Source organism: Leptodactylus fuscus, chromosome 6, assembly GCF_031893055.1.
Source record: "Leptodactylus fuscus isolate aLepFus1 chromosome 6, aLepFus1.hap2, whole genome shotgun sequence".
In the NCBI taxonomy this organism is placed as follows: domain Eukaryota; kingdom Metazoa; phylum Chordata; class Amphibia; order Anura; family Leptodactylidae; genus Leptodactylus; species Leptodactylus fuscus.
This window is the reverse complement of record NC_134270.1, coordinates 119,068,044-119,083,396: the sequence shown is the minus strand read 5'-3', so window position 1 is coordinate 119,083,396 and position 15,353 is coordinate 119,068,044. Positions and strand designations below refer to the sequence as shown.

Sequence of the window (15,353 nt, the reverse complement as noted above, 5' to 3'; positions counted from 1 at the left end):
GTATAGCTCTGTGAACAGGAAAATAAAAAAGTTATTGGGTTTGGTTTGGAAGTTTGTTTTTTTTTTAGACCAATACCTAGTGCAGCCTGTAATAGAAGTCTATACCAGGAAAGCCTTCAATAGGTTCCAGACTGTCATGGTAATTGATCGCCCTTGATCAATACACCCCAAAATGGCTCCTTAGTCAAATTTGACCAAGGCATCAGGCTGAACAATGCCCACGATCAGTGCAAGAACTGATCGTGGGCATTGCTGCTGGGTCTCAGCTGTTCAATACAGGTCCTGAGTGGCTGCCATATTTAAATACCTGACATCTGCCTAATTGCAGCAGACTGAGGACCTTTCATCCACATTCACTCTAATGTAAAAAACAAAACAAAAAACATAACAGAAGCTTTTTTTCCATCATGTTTGTTTACTTTTCTAATGGAAGAAAAAGTCGTCCAGCCCTTGGATGTCTACTTGGATGTCTACAGAGCTCCAATTAAAAAAAATGGAATGGTACTAGTCGGTAATGAGGCCCGCCAGATTCAGAACAAGGAAAAAAACTTCCCGGTTCCTCTTATTGTTGGGAGTCTCCAGTTTTTCAGTACCAGCAAAGTACTGGCTAATCCCATCTCTGCGCATTTAGGGTAAGTTCACACAGGGTTTTTTGAGCCTGATTTTGACATGGAATCCACCTCAGAATCCAGCTCCAAAAAAGCCTCCCATTGACTTCAATGGGAGCTGTTCACTTCTTTTTTTTCCGCTAGCGGTTTTATGCCGCTTGCAGAAAAAAAGAAGTGACCTGCCCTTTCTTGCCGAGAATTCCGTGGTACGAACACTCCCTCCTGACTAGGCCCATTAATTTAGCCTCATCTGGAGTGGAATGCCATGACTGGATGCCGGTGCCCTGAGGCAGCCTCCGCGTCAAAATCCGGCCTAAAAAACCCAGTGTGAACTTACCCTAAGGGGGAAAAAATGCAGTGAAAAATGCGACAAAAACGCTATGAAAAACGATGCGGAAAAGGCTGTGATGAGTTTCCACTGCATTTTTTAGCTGTGTTCCACAACGTGGGGCCTTAGCCTAATACTGAGACCGCACATTGTGGAAAGGCTTTTTTTTACCTTGCAGATTGTGCAGCATTTTTTAAAGCCAAAACGAGTAGTGGCTATAGAAGGAATGGAAAATATCTAGGAAGCTCTTATACTCCTCCGTTCTGTTCAATCCACTCCTGGTTTTGGCTGAAAAAAACACAACAAAACTTGCTACAATAAAAAGCAGGCTTTCCGCCTAAAGTCTAATAGGAGCTTTAATAGCATATGTTGTTAATCTTATATGTATGACCACCCCAAATATTACATTCTCAGCAGATTTCAGCAAATTTAGCCAGATAAGCCAAAGGTATATCTATCTACATAACATATGTGTTTGGCCAGTTTAAGATTAACAGGAGATGTTACTAAAAGAAATTGGATCTGCCAATGATCTGCAGGTAAATATTTCATGTATATGGCATATTAAATGCATGGATGAGCTGGGTCAAGTGGGAGACTGCCCTCTAGTACATGCACAAGCTTAAGAAGTCTTAAAGGACATATTGATAAGGACTGCCTTAACTATTCAACTTAGTCTCATTATTACATCAAAGATTACAATTTGTTATGGAAGACTTGCATTTCAGCTTGAAGCATAATTCTGTATAGGGATTTTATAAACTGGATTTTAGAGCATATATCTTAAATAGTTATAAAGTTTCTTTCTTGTAATAGGAGATGCCCAAGATAAAGTCCTTCACCTATTTACTGCAGTATTCTTACTCCCTCTACTGGCAACTTCCTCACATAACATCTATCAACATGAGTTATAATGGTGTTTGAAATTATTTACTTTATGCGCATTTCATTTGCACATTATCATGGAGCCCTAGTGCTATGCAATATTAAAGAAGTTTTATGAAGAAACTGACACTATAAGATCTAAAAGCTTAAGGCCCGCCCCCAGTGCACCCACTCCCTTGTGTGTATAACACTTCAAAATTGTTATTCTCCAAATCTTCAAAAGTGACATACATAGCAAATGTCTATTATTTATGACAAAGGTATAATAAAGGTATATATAAGGGCTCGTTCACATCTGCGCCCGGTCTCCGTTCTGCAGGTTTCCGTCTCCTGCACAAAACATTGGCAGGAGACGGAAACTTGCAGGACCCATTCTCACCCATTCATTTCAATAGTTGAGAAAGCTGTCCGGCCGTGAGCGGCGGTGAGCGTTTTATGCTCTCCGCCGCGAAACTGGGTTTTTTAATCCGGACACAGAGTCGGACATGCAGTACTCTGTGTCCGGATTTTAAAAACCGGTTTCGCGGCGGAGAGCATAAAATGCTCACCGCCGCACCCGGTCTGTGGTTTCCGTCTTCTTGCATGCAGAAGACGGAAACCACAGAACGGAGTGCCGAACGCAGGTGTGAACCTAGCGTAACAAAGGTTTAATGCATATCACTGTAATGTGCTCTGTCATATGGTGGTGGCCATTGAAATGCTTAGGGGAGATGGTGGAGGACTCATTTTAAAAACAGACACACATGGATATGAATTATTTATCCTCTATCAAAGAAATGACAAGAAGTGCCTGTGTACTGAATAGGACAGGTTTGGCAATGGATTATCTCTCTGAACAAACGGACAATGTAGTTAAAATTTAGTTACTGATCCTTATCTAGCCTGACAGTGGGAGTGTCGGGAGACTTCCATACATATTAGATTGTTGGCTGAAAGAGCTGGTTTGAGTTTGGCTAATACATATTGAATATAGAGGGCAGGTACGTCCAAAGTCTGGCCCAGGGGACAATTATGGTCCGTATTCAAATTTCCGCCAGCTCGCAGCCTCTGTCTTGAAAACAATAATATGCGGCCCACCAGCACTGTTGACCACAGCCATGGACTGGCCCACTAGTGGGCCCTACCGGACGCTCAACGGCTTTTTTAATAGGAAAGTGGAGGTCCGGTAATGTCCTCAATTAACTTGCCTATCCCACAGATCATTATGCCATTGTGACCTGATGTGCGGCACAGAAGACGCATTGAAGGATGAAGAGGAAGTCGTGAGGAGGCGTGGGAGCGATAAGTGAATGCAGCCATATTCTCTCCAGTTCTGCCAATCTAATTGTTAAACCCAGATTGGCAAAATTGAGGAGTATCGACACCACCACCCCAGTTCTGCTACTGACTTCGAAGCCATCTCTTTGGCACGGCTTCCGCCCGGCTGCAGTACCCTCCATGTTGGCTCATTCATTTGAGCTGACAGCGGAGGTGAAAGCCGCGACCGCGATGGTCGCGGCGGGCGGGTTTTGACAAGAGAGAGACGCGGCTCGCCGCGTCTCTCTCTGTGTCAAAACCCGCGCAGGCAGTTCACGTGTGAACTAGCCCTAATAGTGAATGAATAGCTGTATTATCTATTCAGTCTTAGGGTGCATGCACACTACGTAACGCTGGGCGTGTATGAGAGCCGTACACGCCGGCGTTACAGCAGGGCTACCGAACACTTCCCAGTCACTTCAATGGGAGCGCTCGTAAACGCCGCTGTTACGAGCGCTCCCATTGAAGTGAATGGGAAGTGTTCGGCAGTCTGCTGTAATGCCGGCGTGTACGGCTCTCATACACGCCCGGCGTTACGCAGTGTGCATGCACCCTTAGGGAGCGTTCACACTACTGTCGGTGTCTGCTGCTAATGTAAAAATGCAAAATCTTGTGCGGACTAGCTGTGTCCGTGACATTTTGCATTGATTTAAATGGACATCGGGTGAGTTCTTTTACTGTCCATGGGTGTCCTTAACTGTCCGTTCCCAAAGATGTCCGATTTTGCTGTCCGATTGAAAAGTCGGACATCTTTGGGAACAGACGCATGCCCACAGCCTTTTTCTTGTGGCCTTAACATCACAAGCATCGGCGCCCACCATCGGGGCGCCGAGGACTGCGTTTTTTACCACACTTTGTTTCTTTTTGGGGTCATTACTTGACTTATATACATCGGACCTCCTAATGAACTCAGCCAACACCAGTCAAGTGCCTAAATGAGTGCACCTCTGTCCTGACCACATATAATTAGTATTTGGTGCCTGGAAACTGCACTATATGGCCATAAACATATAGCTCATGTAAGGGACCTTATAGCTAATTCGGGTTTGTTGGACAATTGAAATATTGCGATTATGTGAGGAGCTATCAAATCCCACATTTGTTTGCTTTCATGTCCCAAACCGACAGACCGGGGGTATATGTATTTAGGACCCCGCTACCCTAACCCCAATGTGATATCATATATACAGGTATTAGCATAAGCTGTATACATCTCTTAGACAGTAATACATTATTGATGAAAATTTACGCGCAATGACACTGTCTACACTTGACATACGTATACTAGAGGATAGGGGTTGAATAGTCAATATAATTCATGTTGTAACTATTTGTATACTAATCTCCATTCCCCAGTTTTTGAGCAGACATTTCTGGGCTTATTTTCTCAATACCCGTTTATGGTTTTTTATACCTGAGTGCCAGTATTGTGTGATACTGCTAGGATATAGTAGTATACACCTGTTGGTGTATTCCGCATTCCTGCCCCGTGTAACTAGGACTCACATTGGTTTTAATACCAGTTCTAGGGCTGAGGGGAAGGCTTGATAGACCTTGAGCACGTTTGTGTCATCACTATGTATGTGTGCTTTTAATAGTATTCAACAAAGTTAGAATTTTATCTCTACATTTAATCCCCATACAGTTTATTCTTCCATAGAAAATAATGGGTCAGTGTGCTAGCCCCTAAACACAGCTAGCACACTGACAGACGCTATTTATGGCCATAGCCTACAGGAGATGTTCATAGAAACATGTAGGAATTACTGCATCAATAACCGCAGTGTGAATGCAGCCTTACTCTTTCATTTTATGAGAAGTCTACAGAATGTAAGGTAATGTAAAGTGGAAGGGTTTTCTACAGCTATACAACTACGCATACCTATGTAATGTATAGTATGATATATACATCAGTACGAGTACGTTACTTCTACCTCACTTTCCCCATTTTGCCATCACCAAATTGCAATATTTTACCTCAACAAAAATCCGCTTCCCCTTAAACCAATCACCGGCCGCCAAACCCGTCTCTGTGATTTTCGGGCGGGAACTACTAGAGAACGTATGCACGCGCTCTTCCACCTAATTACAACCCTTTAGCCAATCACACCGGTAGAATAGAAGAACTAGCCAATCAAAGCTGCCTCTGTACTTTGACAGCCAATAACCTGGCCAGCAGTGTGGAGACTGTTGCTGGGCCAGACTAGAGTGGCGCAACGGCCGCTCGGGGGCGGGGCTAAAGGTAAGTAAAATAGACTGCTGCGTTTCCCGCTGTCCTGTGAGTCGCCTGAGGAGAGCTGCTAGTGGCTGTGATGGAGGTGAGAGGGGGCTCCGGGATGCGCCGACTATCACTTGTTATCGCTTATTTCCTTCTGAGTTTTGTTTGTCTGAAGCCGTGTTCTTTTTATTGTGTGGTAATGGGAAGGGAATTACTTGAACTATAGGCTAGTTGAGAATACTGGGACTTGTAGTTTGTCACGTAGGCAGTTGTAGCGACTGAGCTGTCTACGGTCCCTAGAGGAGGTGACGGGCTCAGAAGTGCAGTACACGCTCAGGCGGGAGATCCTTCAGATGCTCCTACTAACTAGTTCACACATGTCCAGCGGTTTCCCTGCGGTTCAGAGACGCTGGAGGGAAACTAAGGGCTAGTTCACACGTGAGTATAAGGGGAGGTTTTTGACAGCGGATTTCGCGTCCAAAACCTCCCCTTATAATGGTGGTCTATGGAGACCGCCGGGCTTCTGTTCTCCGCTAGCGGCGAGCTGCTGCTAGCGGAGAAAAGAAAGGACATGTCCTTTCTTCAGGCGGAAGCCGCGCTGTCTCAGTCGCGCGGCTTCCGCCCCCCGCAGCTCCCTCCTATGTCGGCTCATTCATTTGAGCCGACAGCAGAGGGTTAAGCCGCGACAGCGATGGTCGCGGCGGGCGGGTTTTGACAAGAGAGAGACGCGGCTCGCCGCGTCTCTCTCTGTGTCAAAACCCGCGCGGGCAGTTCACGTGTGAACTAGCCCTAATAGTATAGCTTGTCTAGTTGTGAGGAAGCATATTTATAGCCGTGTATGAAGCCCTGATCTGTGCACAATAGCATTGTCAGTTGTGTCAGGCATAAAATAACTGGCTGGATATAACTGATGTGGTAATCCAGCCTTAGGGCTTGTTCACACGGTGTCAAAGGGGGCGGATTTTGACGCCGAATCCACCTCAGAATCCGCCTCCTCACAATAGAGGTCTGTGTAGACCGCTAGCTTCCTTTTTTCCGTGAGCGGCGTGTTCCAGCTCACAGGAAAAAGAAACCAGCTGTCCTTTCTTCAGGCAGATTCCGCGGCTGATTCAGACTCGTCGTCCGCCTCGCAACCCTCCGGACTAGGCCCATTCATTTTGACCCACTCCGGACCGGAAAGCCGCGACTGTCAGAAGCTGTGGCAGGCGCATTCTGGTCCTTATCTGACGCGGCTTCCCGCATCAAAATCAGGACCAAAATATGCCATCCCTATCAACGTGTGATCTAGGGGGCGTTCACACTACCGTTGGTGTCCGATTGCAGTGTTGCTACTGTCCGTTCAAGATTTTAGCAACGGACACTAGCTGTGTCCGTTACAATTTCCATTAATTTCAATGGGATTTCATCTGTTGTCAGTTTGTGTCCTTAAGGGTCCGTTAACAACCATGTCCGTTTTTTCAAGCAGACAGAGAAATCACACATGCAGGATTTTTTTGTCCGTTTGAAAAAAACGGGCAGAAAGTGTCCGTTTTTTTTTTAACATTGAGGTCTATGGGCAACGGACATATAACGGACAGTAACTGATGGCCATCAGTTACAGTCCGTTATTTTCTGTCCGTTTTTTTTCTGCACATGCTCAGAAAGCATAAACAGCAAAAAAGAAAAAACGGACAGTATAAAAAACGGACACTGATGCTAATGTGTCCGTTTTTTTTAACTGTTCCATTAAATTGATCAGTTAAAAAAACGGACACATTAACATCAGTTAGTGTCCGTTAATGTCCGTTATGATAGGTGTCTGTTTTTTTTCTTTTAAACGGACACCTTCATAACGGACACCAACGGTAGTGTGAACGCCCCCTACAGACCCTCATGTTGCGGAAGCGCCACTGTTTTTGTTGCAAATGTTGTTGCACCTTTTTGAGCCGAAGTCAAGAATGGCTACAAAAGAAATGGGAGATATCTAGGAAACTTTTATACTTCTACCTTCTGCTCAAGCCATGCCTGGCCTTGGCTCAAAGAAGTGCAGCAAAATCTGCAGCAAAAAAAAAGGCATTTTCACCTTTAACTGCGTATTTTAATATACGCTCACATGGGATTCTAGGTATAACTGATATGCTGCAATTTGCAAAAACTAAAGCATTTTTCTATTTGCAGCATTTCTGCTGCAGAATATTTTCTGCAATGTATGAATGGGATTAGCCAGAATCCCATTGACTTTGCAGGGACTGTAAAACAACCTAGCATTTCTGTTGTGGCATATGTGGTTGAATAATTCAATATGAATCTCAGCAGGTGGTTAAAGGGATTTCATCATTAAAACTGCATTTTTTCTTTCTAACAAATAGGAATAGCCTTAAGAAAGGCTATTCCTCTTCTACCTTTAACTGTCTTCTCCGCGCCGCCGTTCTGTAGATATCCCAGTTTTCATCGGTATCTAAATGAGTTCTCTCGCAGCACTGGGGGCGGTCCCCAGCGCTCAAACAGCACTGGGGGTGTCCCCAGTGCTGTGAAAAAACTCTCCATCTCTCATCTTCATCCTCTTCTGGCGGTTCAAATCCGATTGGTTGAAATCTGGCGTGTGCGCAGTAGCACTCCCTCCGGAGCTACTGCGCACATTCTGGCACTATTTTTCTCAATGGCAGTGCCACCGGAGTGTGCGCAGTAGCTCTGGAGGGAGCGCTACTGCGCACGCACCAGATTTCAACCAATCAGATTTGAACCGCCGAAAGAAGATGAACCCGGGGAAGAGCCAGAAACGGAGGGCGTCGTCGAAAGAAGAGGTAGGCGTGCCTATCAATGAGTGAAAGGTATGCCTAGAATAGTCTTTCTAAGGGTGCATTCACACTTCGGATACGCTCAGCTCATTCTTTTTTTCCCTATTGCTTTCAATGTGATACGCGCGTATCACATTGAAAATAATAGGGAAAAAAGCAGCCCATTCATTTCAATGGGGAGCACACGTATGCCAGCTCCCATAGAAATGAATGGGATCTGCTTTGTACGCGCTGATTCTGAACGTGTTTTACGCTCAGAATGACCTGAACTTATCCGAAGTGTGAATGCACCCTAAAGTCTATGTAAAGATATGCTTATCTAAAAGGGATTCTACCATTAAAACCTTTTTTTTTTTTTGTGGATAAGACGTCGGAATAGCCTTTAGAAAGGCTATTCATCTCTTACCTTTAGACGTGGTCTCCGCTGCGCTGTTCCTTAGAAATACCAATTTTTACCGGTATGCAAATGAGTTTTCTCGCAGCGATGGGGGCGGGCCCCAGCGCTCAAACAGCGATGGGGGCGTCCCCTCCGCTGCGAGAGAAGTGTCTCCAGCGCTGCCTCCTTCTTTGTCCGCAGCGTCATCTTCAGTGTCTTCTTCCGCCGCAGGCTTGTAACTTCTAGGCCTTGAGCATAGCAGACTGGCACTGGCCACGGGAAAATGGCCACTAACAATACTGTGCAAGTAGCCATTTTCCTGTGCGCCTGCGCAGTTTGCTCTGCCCGAGGCCTAGAAGTTACGAGCCTGCATCGGAAGAAGACATTGAAGATAACATACGGCTGACAATGCCCTGTAACACCCGCGGTCGGAACCGGGTCCGAACGCGGGTGTTAACCCCTGAGATGCCGGCGTTCAAACTTGACCGCCGGCACCTCTGGGGATTGGGGCATAATGGTGCGACGGTTTCGTGGGGGGGGGGGGCGGTGTTGGTAGTGGGCAGCCCGGGGTCTAATCAGTGATGCCCCATGCCGTCCCCTCCACGTACCTGGTAACATGTGCACGGGGCTGAGAGCTTCCTGTACTCTGCAATACACGTGTAACACGTGTATTGCAGCTACATCTCGTGAAGCAGTGATCAGCAGATCACTGCTTCAATCCCCCATGGGGATAGAAAAAAAAAGTTATAAAAAAGTAAAAATAAATAAGTTTAAAATAAATAAAGCCTCAAAAATCCCTTTTTCCCATATAAAACGTTTTATTATGTAAAATAAAGAAAAATAGAAAAAAACATTACATATTTGGTATCACCGCGTCCATAATAACCTGAACAATAAAATTAAAACATTATTTAACCCGAACGGTGAACATCATAAAAAAAAAAAAAAAAAAAAGTAGACAACCACACAACATAATGATTATTCACCGCCTTTCCCTTACAAAATTTTCAATAAAAAGTAATCAAATGGTCAGATGAAAACCAAAATGGTAACAATAAAAAGCAGAGGTCACCCTGCAAAAAATAAGCCCTCAACCATCTCTCTACCGAAAAATAAAAATTTTATGCCTTTCAGAAGATGGCGATGCAAAAATAATTGATTTTTTCCCTTACATTGAATTTTATTCTGCACAAATAGCAACACATTAAAAAATAATATAAATGAGGTATCGCCGTAACCGCACCGACCCGCAGAATAAAGGTAACATGTTACTTATGCTGTACACTGCACGGGGGAAAAAAATGCTAAAAGCAATGCCAGAATTGATGTTTCCTTTTACATGTCACCCAGAAAGAGTTAATAAAATGTAGTCAATAAGTTACAGGCCCCAAAATGGTGGCATTGAGAAGCACTTCTAATAACCCAAACAACAAGCCCTCATATGGCCACATTGCCAGAAAATAAAAATCTAGCTTGTACAATGTGAAGATAAAAACCCCAAAAGTTGCCAATTCATTAGAACGTAAGTGGCTGCGACTAGAAGGAAATGTGTAAGCGGTGCAAGCGTTTTCAGGGGACACCCCATATTTAGAGCTTATGAGAGAGAATATACCAGCGCTGATTCCCCAGAATGCCCCTCTTCCCCATCCGTGTCATAGAAACTAGTGGGAAAATAGAATGGGATTTGGTAGACCCAATTTCCTCCGCACAGCTTACATATTCACTTCGGGGTTACTAATGCTCACTACATCACCTGATAAATTCTTTGAGGGGGTCACTTTCTAGAGGTTTCCAATGTTTTGACATCTCAAGGTAAATGCAAAAGTAAATGCAACATGGTTCCTGAAACTGATCACAGCCAGATCTGCCCTCTAAAAGCTCCTTGGCGCGCCTTCCCTTCTGTGTCTCGCTGTGCGTCCATATATTAGTTTACACCCACAGGTGGGGTACTATGGTAGTCCGGAGAACTTGCATAACAAATTGTGTGATACGTTTTCTCCTTTAACCTCTTGAGAATGTGCAAATTCTCGGGCTAAACGAAAATATTAGTAAAATAAAATCAAATTTGAAAATTTCACCTCCATTTTGTATTAATTCCTGTTAAGCACTTATAGGGTTGAAATACTAAGTATATGTTGTTTTGGCTGATTTAAAAGGTGCAGTTTTGAAAATGGGGTGATTTATGGGGGTTTTAATACAAGGGTCTTTCAAAACCCCTTCATAAATGAATTAGTCCCTTAAAAAATGGGTTTTAGAAATTTCTTGAAAATTTTGAATATTGTTGTTTCACTTGTAAATTTTATAATGTCCATAAAAAATAAAAGGGTGACTAAAGTTTGATGCCGACATAAAGCAGAGATCTGGGACATGAGATTTATGATATAATTTTGGCGTTCTGACTATCTGTATGCAATGCACATCATTTCAAACTTTATAAAATGCATATTTTTCAAAATTTCCACCAAATCTCCTATTTTTTCATAATTAAACACAAAACATATCAACCAAAATTTACCACTAACATGAAGTACAATGTGTTATAAAAAAAAACAATCTCAAAATCACTTTGGTAAGTTAAAGCATTCCAAAGTTATTGCCACATAAAGTGACACATGTCCGTTTTGAAAAATCGAGCTTGGTCAGGAAGTCAAAAAGTGCCATCGGCAGGAAGGGGTTAAGAGACAAATGTTATTGTTTGTACAACAAAAAGATATACAATTTTCCAGTATACTTTCTGTACCAATTCCTCAGTTTTCTAGATCTCTGCTTGCTGTCATTCATTCTGTTACTTCTAGTGGCTTAAAGTCTGACCATGGTCATGTGATTTACAGTCCATGATCATGTGATTAGCACACAGGTGCACAGCTTGTTACCAGGCAAATGTCTGATTACTGTGCTATGACAACGAGCTCTGCACCTGTGTGCTCATCACATGACTGTGGACTGTAACTCGCATGACCATGGTCAGAGTTTTAGCCACTAGAAATAGCAGAATGTATGACAGTAAGTAGAGATGAGCGAATATACTCGATTGAATACCTCCCCTGCATAGTTATCAGTATAAAAAAAGCTCCAGGGAAGGTGGGAGGGGCATCACATTTTTACTGCTTCTCCCACCTTCCCTGGCGCTTTTTTACAGTAAAAAACAGTAAGAGATGTAGAAAACTGAGGAATAGATACAGAAAGTATATTAGAAAATTGTACAACTTTTTATTATACAAACCATAACATTTGTCTCTTAATATAGGTCTGAAAGTGGTCAACCCCTTTAAGGTCATGGAGTGGCCTAGCCAGTCTCAAGACCTTAAAAGGGTATTCACATAACCCTTGTTCACCAACCTGCAGGCTCTGTGCTCTGTTCACTTCCTGGTTTTCTCGGCACATTGGTGGGCAGGGTTTCACTTGCTCTGCTATGTTTGCAGTCAGTAATGAGGGATTGGTTGTAAATGCATTACCACAGTATGAAGCTGATGTAGCAGAGCTGGATTTGAGTCAGCTTGCATTACATACAGAGGTAAGGGACTCCTTATCTCAGTCCTTATCAGCCAAATTCAATTATACTAGAATCAGAAATGCCGGAGCTCTCACCTCTCCCCTATCTGAGGAGCTGCATTACTTGTCAGACATAAACAGCTCAGAACTGCTGCCCCTCAGCCCCCACCCTCAGAGAAGGCAGCTACCTCACTTGGGAACTGAGCAGATAAGCACCATGGCCATATAAACTGAGTGTAAACAATGAAGTGAATAAATTAAGATAGCGGCCAAACAAAGCAGTTTTGATAAAGCAATGGATTTAGGAAAAGTCTTAAAGGGATTCTACCACTAAAACACATTTTTTTTTAGTTACCACGTCGGAATAGCCTTTAAAAAGGCTATTCGTCTCTTACCTGTGGAAGTGCTCTCCGCCGCGCCGTTCGTTCAAAATACTGGTTTGTACCGGTATGCTAATTAGTTCTCTCGCAGCGATGGGGGCGTCCCCATCGCAGGAGCAGCGATGGGAGCGTCCCCATTGCAGCTCGAAAACCGACCACAGCGCTGCCTCTCTGGTCTTCGGTGTCCTCCCCTTGCTTCTTCAGCGTCTGTCGGACGCCTGCGCAGTACGCTCTGTTCGGCGAAGATTGCCGAACGTACTGCGCATGCGTGAAATTGCGGTGCCCGCACTATGGCTGGGACCGTAATTTCGCGCATGCGCAGTACGTTCGGCAATCTTCGCTGAACAGAGCGTACTGCGCAGGCGTCCGACAGTACGCTGAAGAAGCAAGGGGTGGACACCGAAGACCAGAGAGGCGGCGCTGCGGTCTGTTTTCGAGCTGCAATGGGGACGCCCCCATCGCTGCGAGAGAACTAATTAGCATACCGGTACAAACCGGTATTTTGAACGAACGGCGCGGCGGAGAGCACTTCCACAGGTAAGAGACGAATAGCCTTTTTAAAGGCTATTCCGAAGTTGTAACTAGAAAAAAATGTGTTCTAGTGATAGAATCCCTTTAAATCCACATAAACTAGCAGTACAGATAGGATGCTTTTCATGGGACAACCCCTTTAATTCCACAGAAAACCTGTGGAGGGAGCTGATGCTCTCAGTTGCTAAGTGACAGCCTCAAAATCTTAATGATTTAGAGATGATCTGCAAAGAGGAGCGGACCAAAATTTCTCCTGACATGTGCACAAACATCATCATCAACTGCAAAAAATGTCTGATTGCTTTGCTTGTCAACAAGGGTTTTGCCACCAAGTATTAACCCTTCACTGCCAAGGCTCTATGGAAATTTTGCAACATTAAAAAAGCATCCAATCCCCCCCATACCTATATATTTTCTTAAATTAGACACCTGCAGCATTGTCTCAATGCCACTTGGTACTTTATACGAACAGGCACGTTCATGCAATTTTGATTTAAAGTGAATGTTTTATGAAAAAATGCAAATAAATGTATATTAGTTGTTAAAAGTGGAAACGAAACAATAAATTATATGCACCAAACCTCCTAAAAATAAGAGTTCAACATGTGCAGAGTTCATTCATATCACTATGGCCTACACCCGCATGCACTTCAGGCCTACACCCGCATGAGTCTTCAGAAAATCACCAGAACTGGAAGGATCAAAAATCTGCTTTGAAGTTGGAAATGTTAAAAAAGTATCCTCCTATAAAATGTATGGATTACACACTGTGAAAAGCAAGTGAACCCCTAAACCCTATATATTTTTTGAAAGTAGACAACCTGAAGTTTACAAATGTCTTAATGAGTCATCAATAGCCACATCCACCTTCAAGCAACTTTGTGACAAACACAAAACATTTTTTTTAACCCTTTCACTGCCAATCACGTCTTGCATAGCCGAGGACGTAGAGGTACGTTCTTAAATTCTGTTGCCCATATCTCAGGATTCGTTTGGCCTATGAAGATAATTTTAGATTCATTTTGAAGATGAGAATCTCATCTTTAAAATGACACCAAGTTCTTCATGTTAACCCTTACTGTGCCAAAGTGATTCACTGTTGAAAACGCTATTGGGGATTTAGATCTCATTGAAGATCTCAATTCCCGACAGCGTTTTTAACAGCAATTCGCTAAAAATCTGTAAGGGCTATTATGAAGATCTTGGTGTCATTTTAAAGATGAGATTCTCATCTTTAAAATGAATCTAAAATTATCTTCATAGGCCAAACGAGTCCTGAGATACAGGACTTTAAAGTGCCCCCCCCCCCCCCCCTCCTGTCTCGGGAAGTATTAGTGACACAGGAAGGGGAGAAGGACTTGCAGCTGCAGCAGCTTGCACGGAGGAGGACACAGACAGAGAAGCTTTTTCTCTGATCTTTGTGGACAACCTCTATGTGACCCTAGGAGGAGGGGGGGGGAGGGATTTAGTCCCTATTTCCCTCCTCCTGTCAATCAGCATACTGATTTGCTGTCTGATTGTCACATACAGGTATAATTCCCCTGAGCTTTACTAGTGGGGTATTCTTATGTTATACCTCCTGAACACAACCAGGAAGGTTATTGGCGCTGTGACCCAGACATTTACTATTGTCCAGGTCGCAGCGCCAAAAAAAAGTTGCACCAAACACTTACACAACACATACAAAGTCATGAATAAAGTTTACATTTCACCCAATCCCTGTCCTGTCTATACCGGAGCTTTCTAGAGTAAAATACGCCTCAAGTGATATCCGTTACATGCTAAAATAATATTAAAAACTATTATCACTAGAGATGAATGTATAGTTGCTAAAATTTTTATAGGGGGATGGAAAATAATATTTTTATGTAAAGTCCTATTTAATTTGCATGCACAAAATGGAATGGCTCATTTCTGCGATTTTGGAGTTTCTTTAACACCCGCCCCTGTAAATATATACATGTGTGGTATGTATGAACTCCTCACATATTGCAGTTTTATGTACAGTATATTATGTTTGCAGAAAGGGATTGCTTGAGCCGCACTTTAGTGGCAAATTTGAATTTTTGTGCAATTTTTGCTTGCAATCTCTGTTTGCCGCAACATTGCATGAAGGTGGTTGTATATATGAACTATTAAATTGTGGTTTTATATACAGTATGCTGTGCAATCTCAAAAAAGTTAGATTTTGGTATCACAGTCACAGTTTGGTAGGTGCAGTATAGCTTCATAACATTTTAGTGAATAACAGCAAAATCCTGCCTATCTTCTGTATTAGGGTTTTTGGGAGTCCGAGCTCTTGTTGTAGTTGATGTTTGCGGTACATATAGTATATATACACATTGTATACACCTTAACTTATTATTTTAGATGTATTTTGTATATGAATCTGAGATTGAACATGAGTTTTAGGTGCAATAAATATACAATGTGTATATATACTATTTGTACTGCAAACATCA

The 15,353-nt window shown here is 43.2% G+C and overlaps 1 protein-coding gene across 1 annotated transcript in view; it reads left to right on the top strand.

Annotated features, from left to right (window-relative positions):
• Positions 1–426: 426 nt before the first annotated feature.
• The window catches only part of MEIOC (meiosis specific with coiled-coil domain), a 32,122-nt gene continuing 17,195 nt past the window's right edge, over positions 427–15,353 (top strand). The window contains exon 1 of the mRNA XM_075279066.1: positions 427–600. Within this exon, the coding sequence (XP_075135167.1) occupies positions 427–600 (174 nt within the window). The remainder of the gene's footprint in view (positions 601–15,353) is intronic.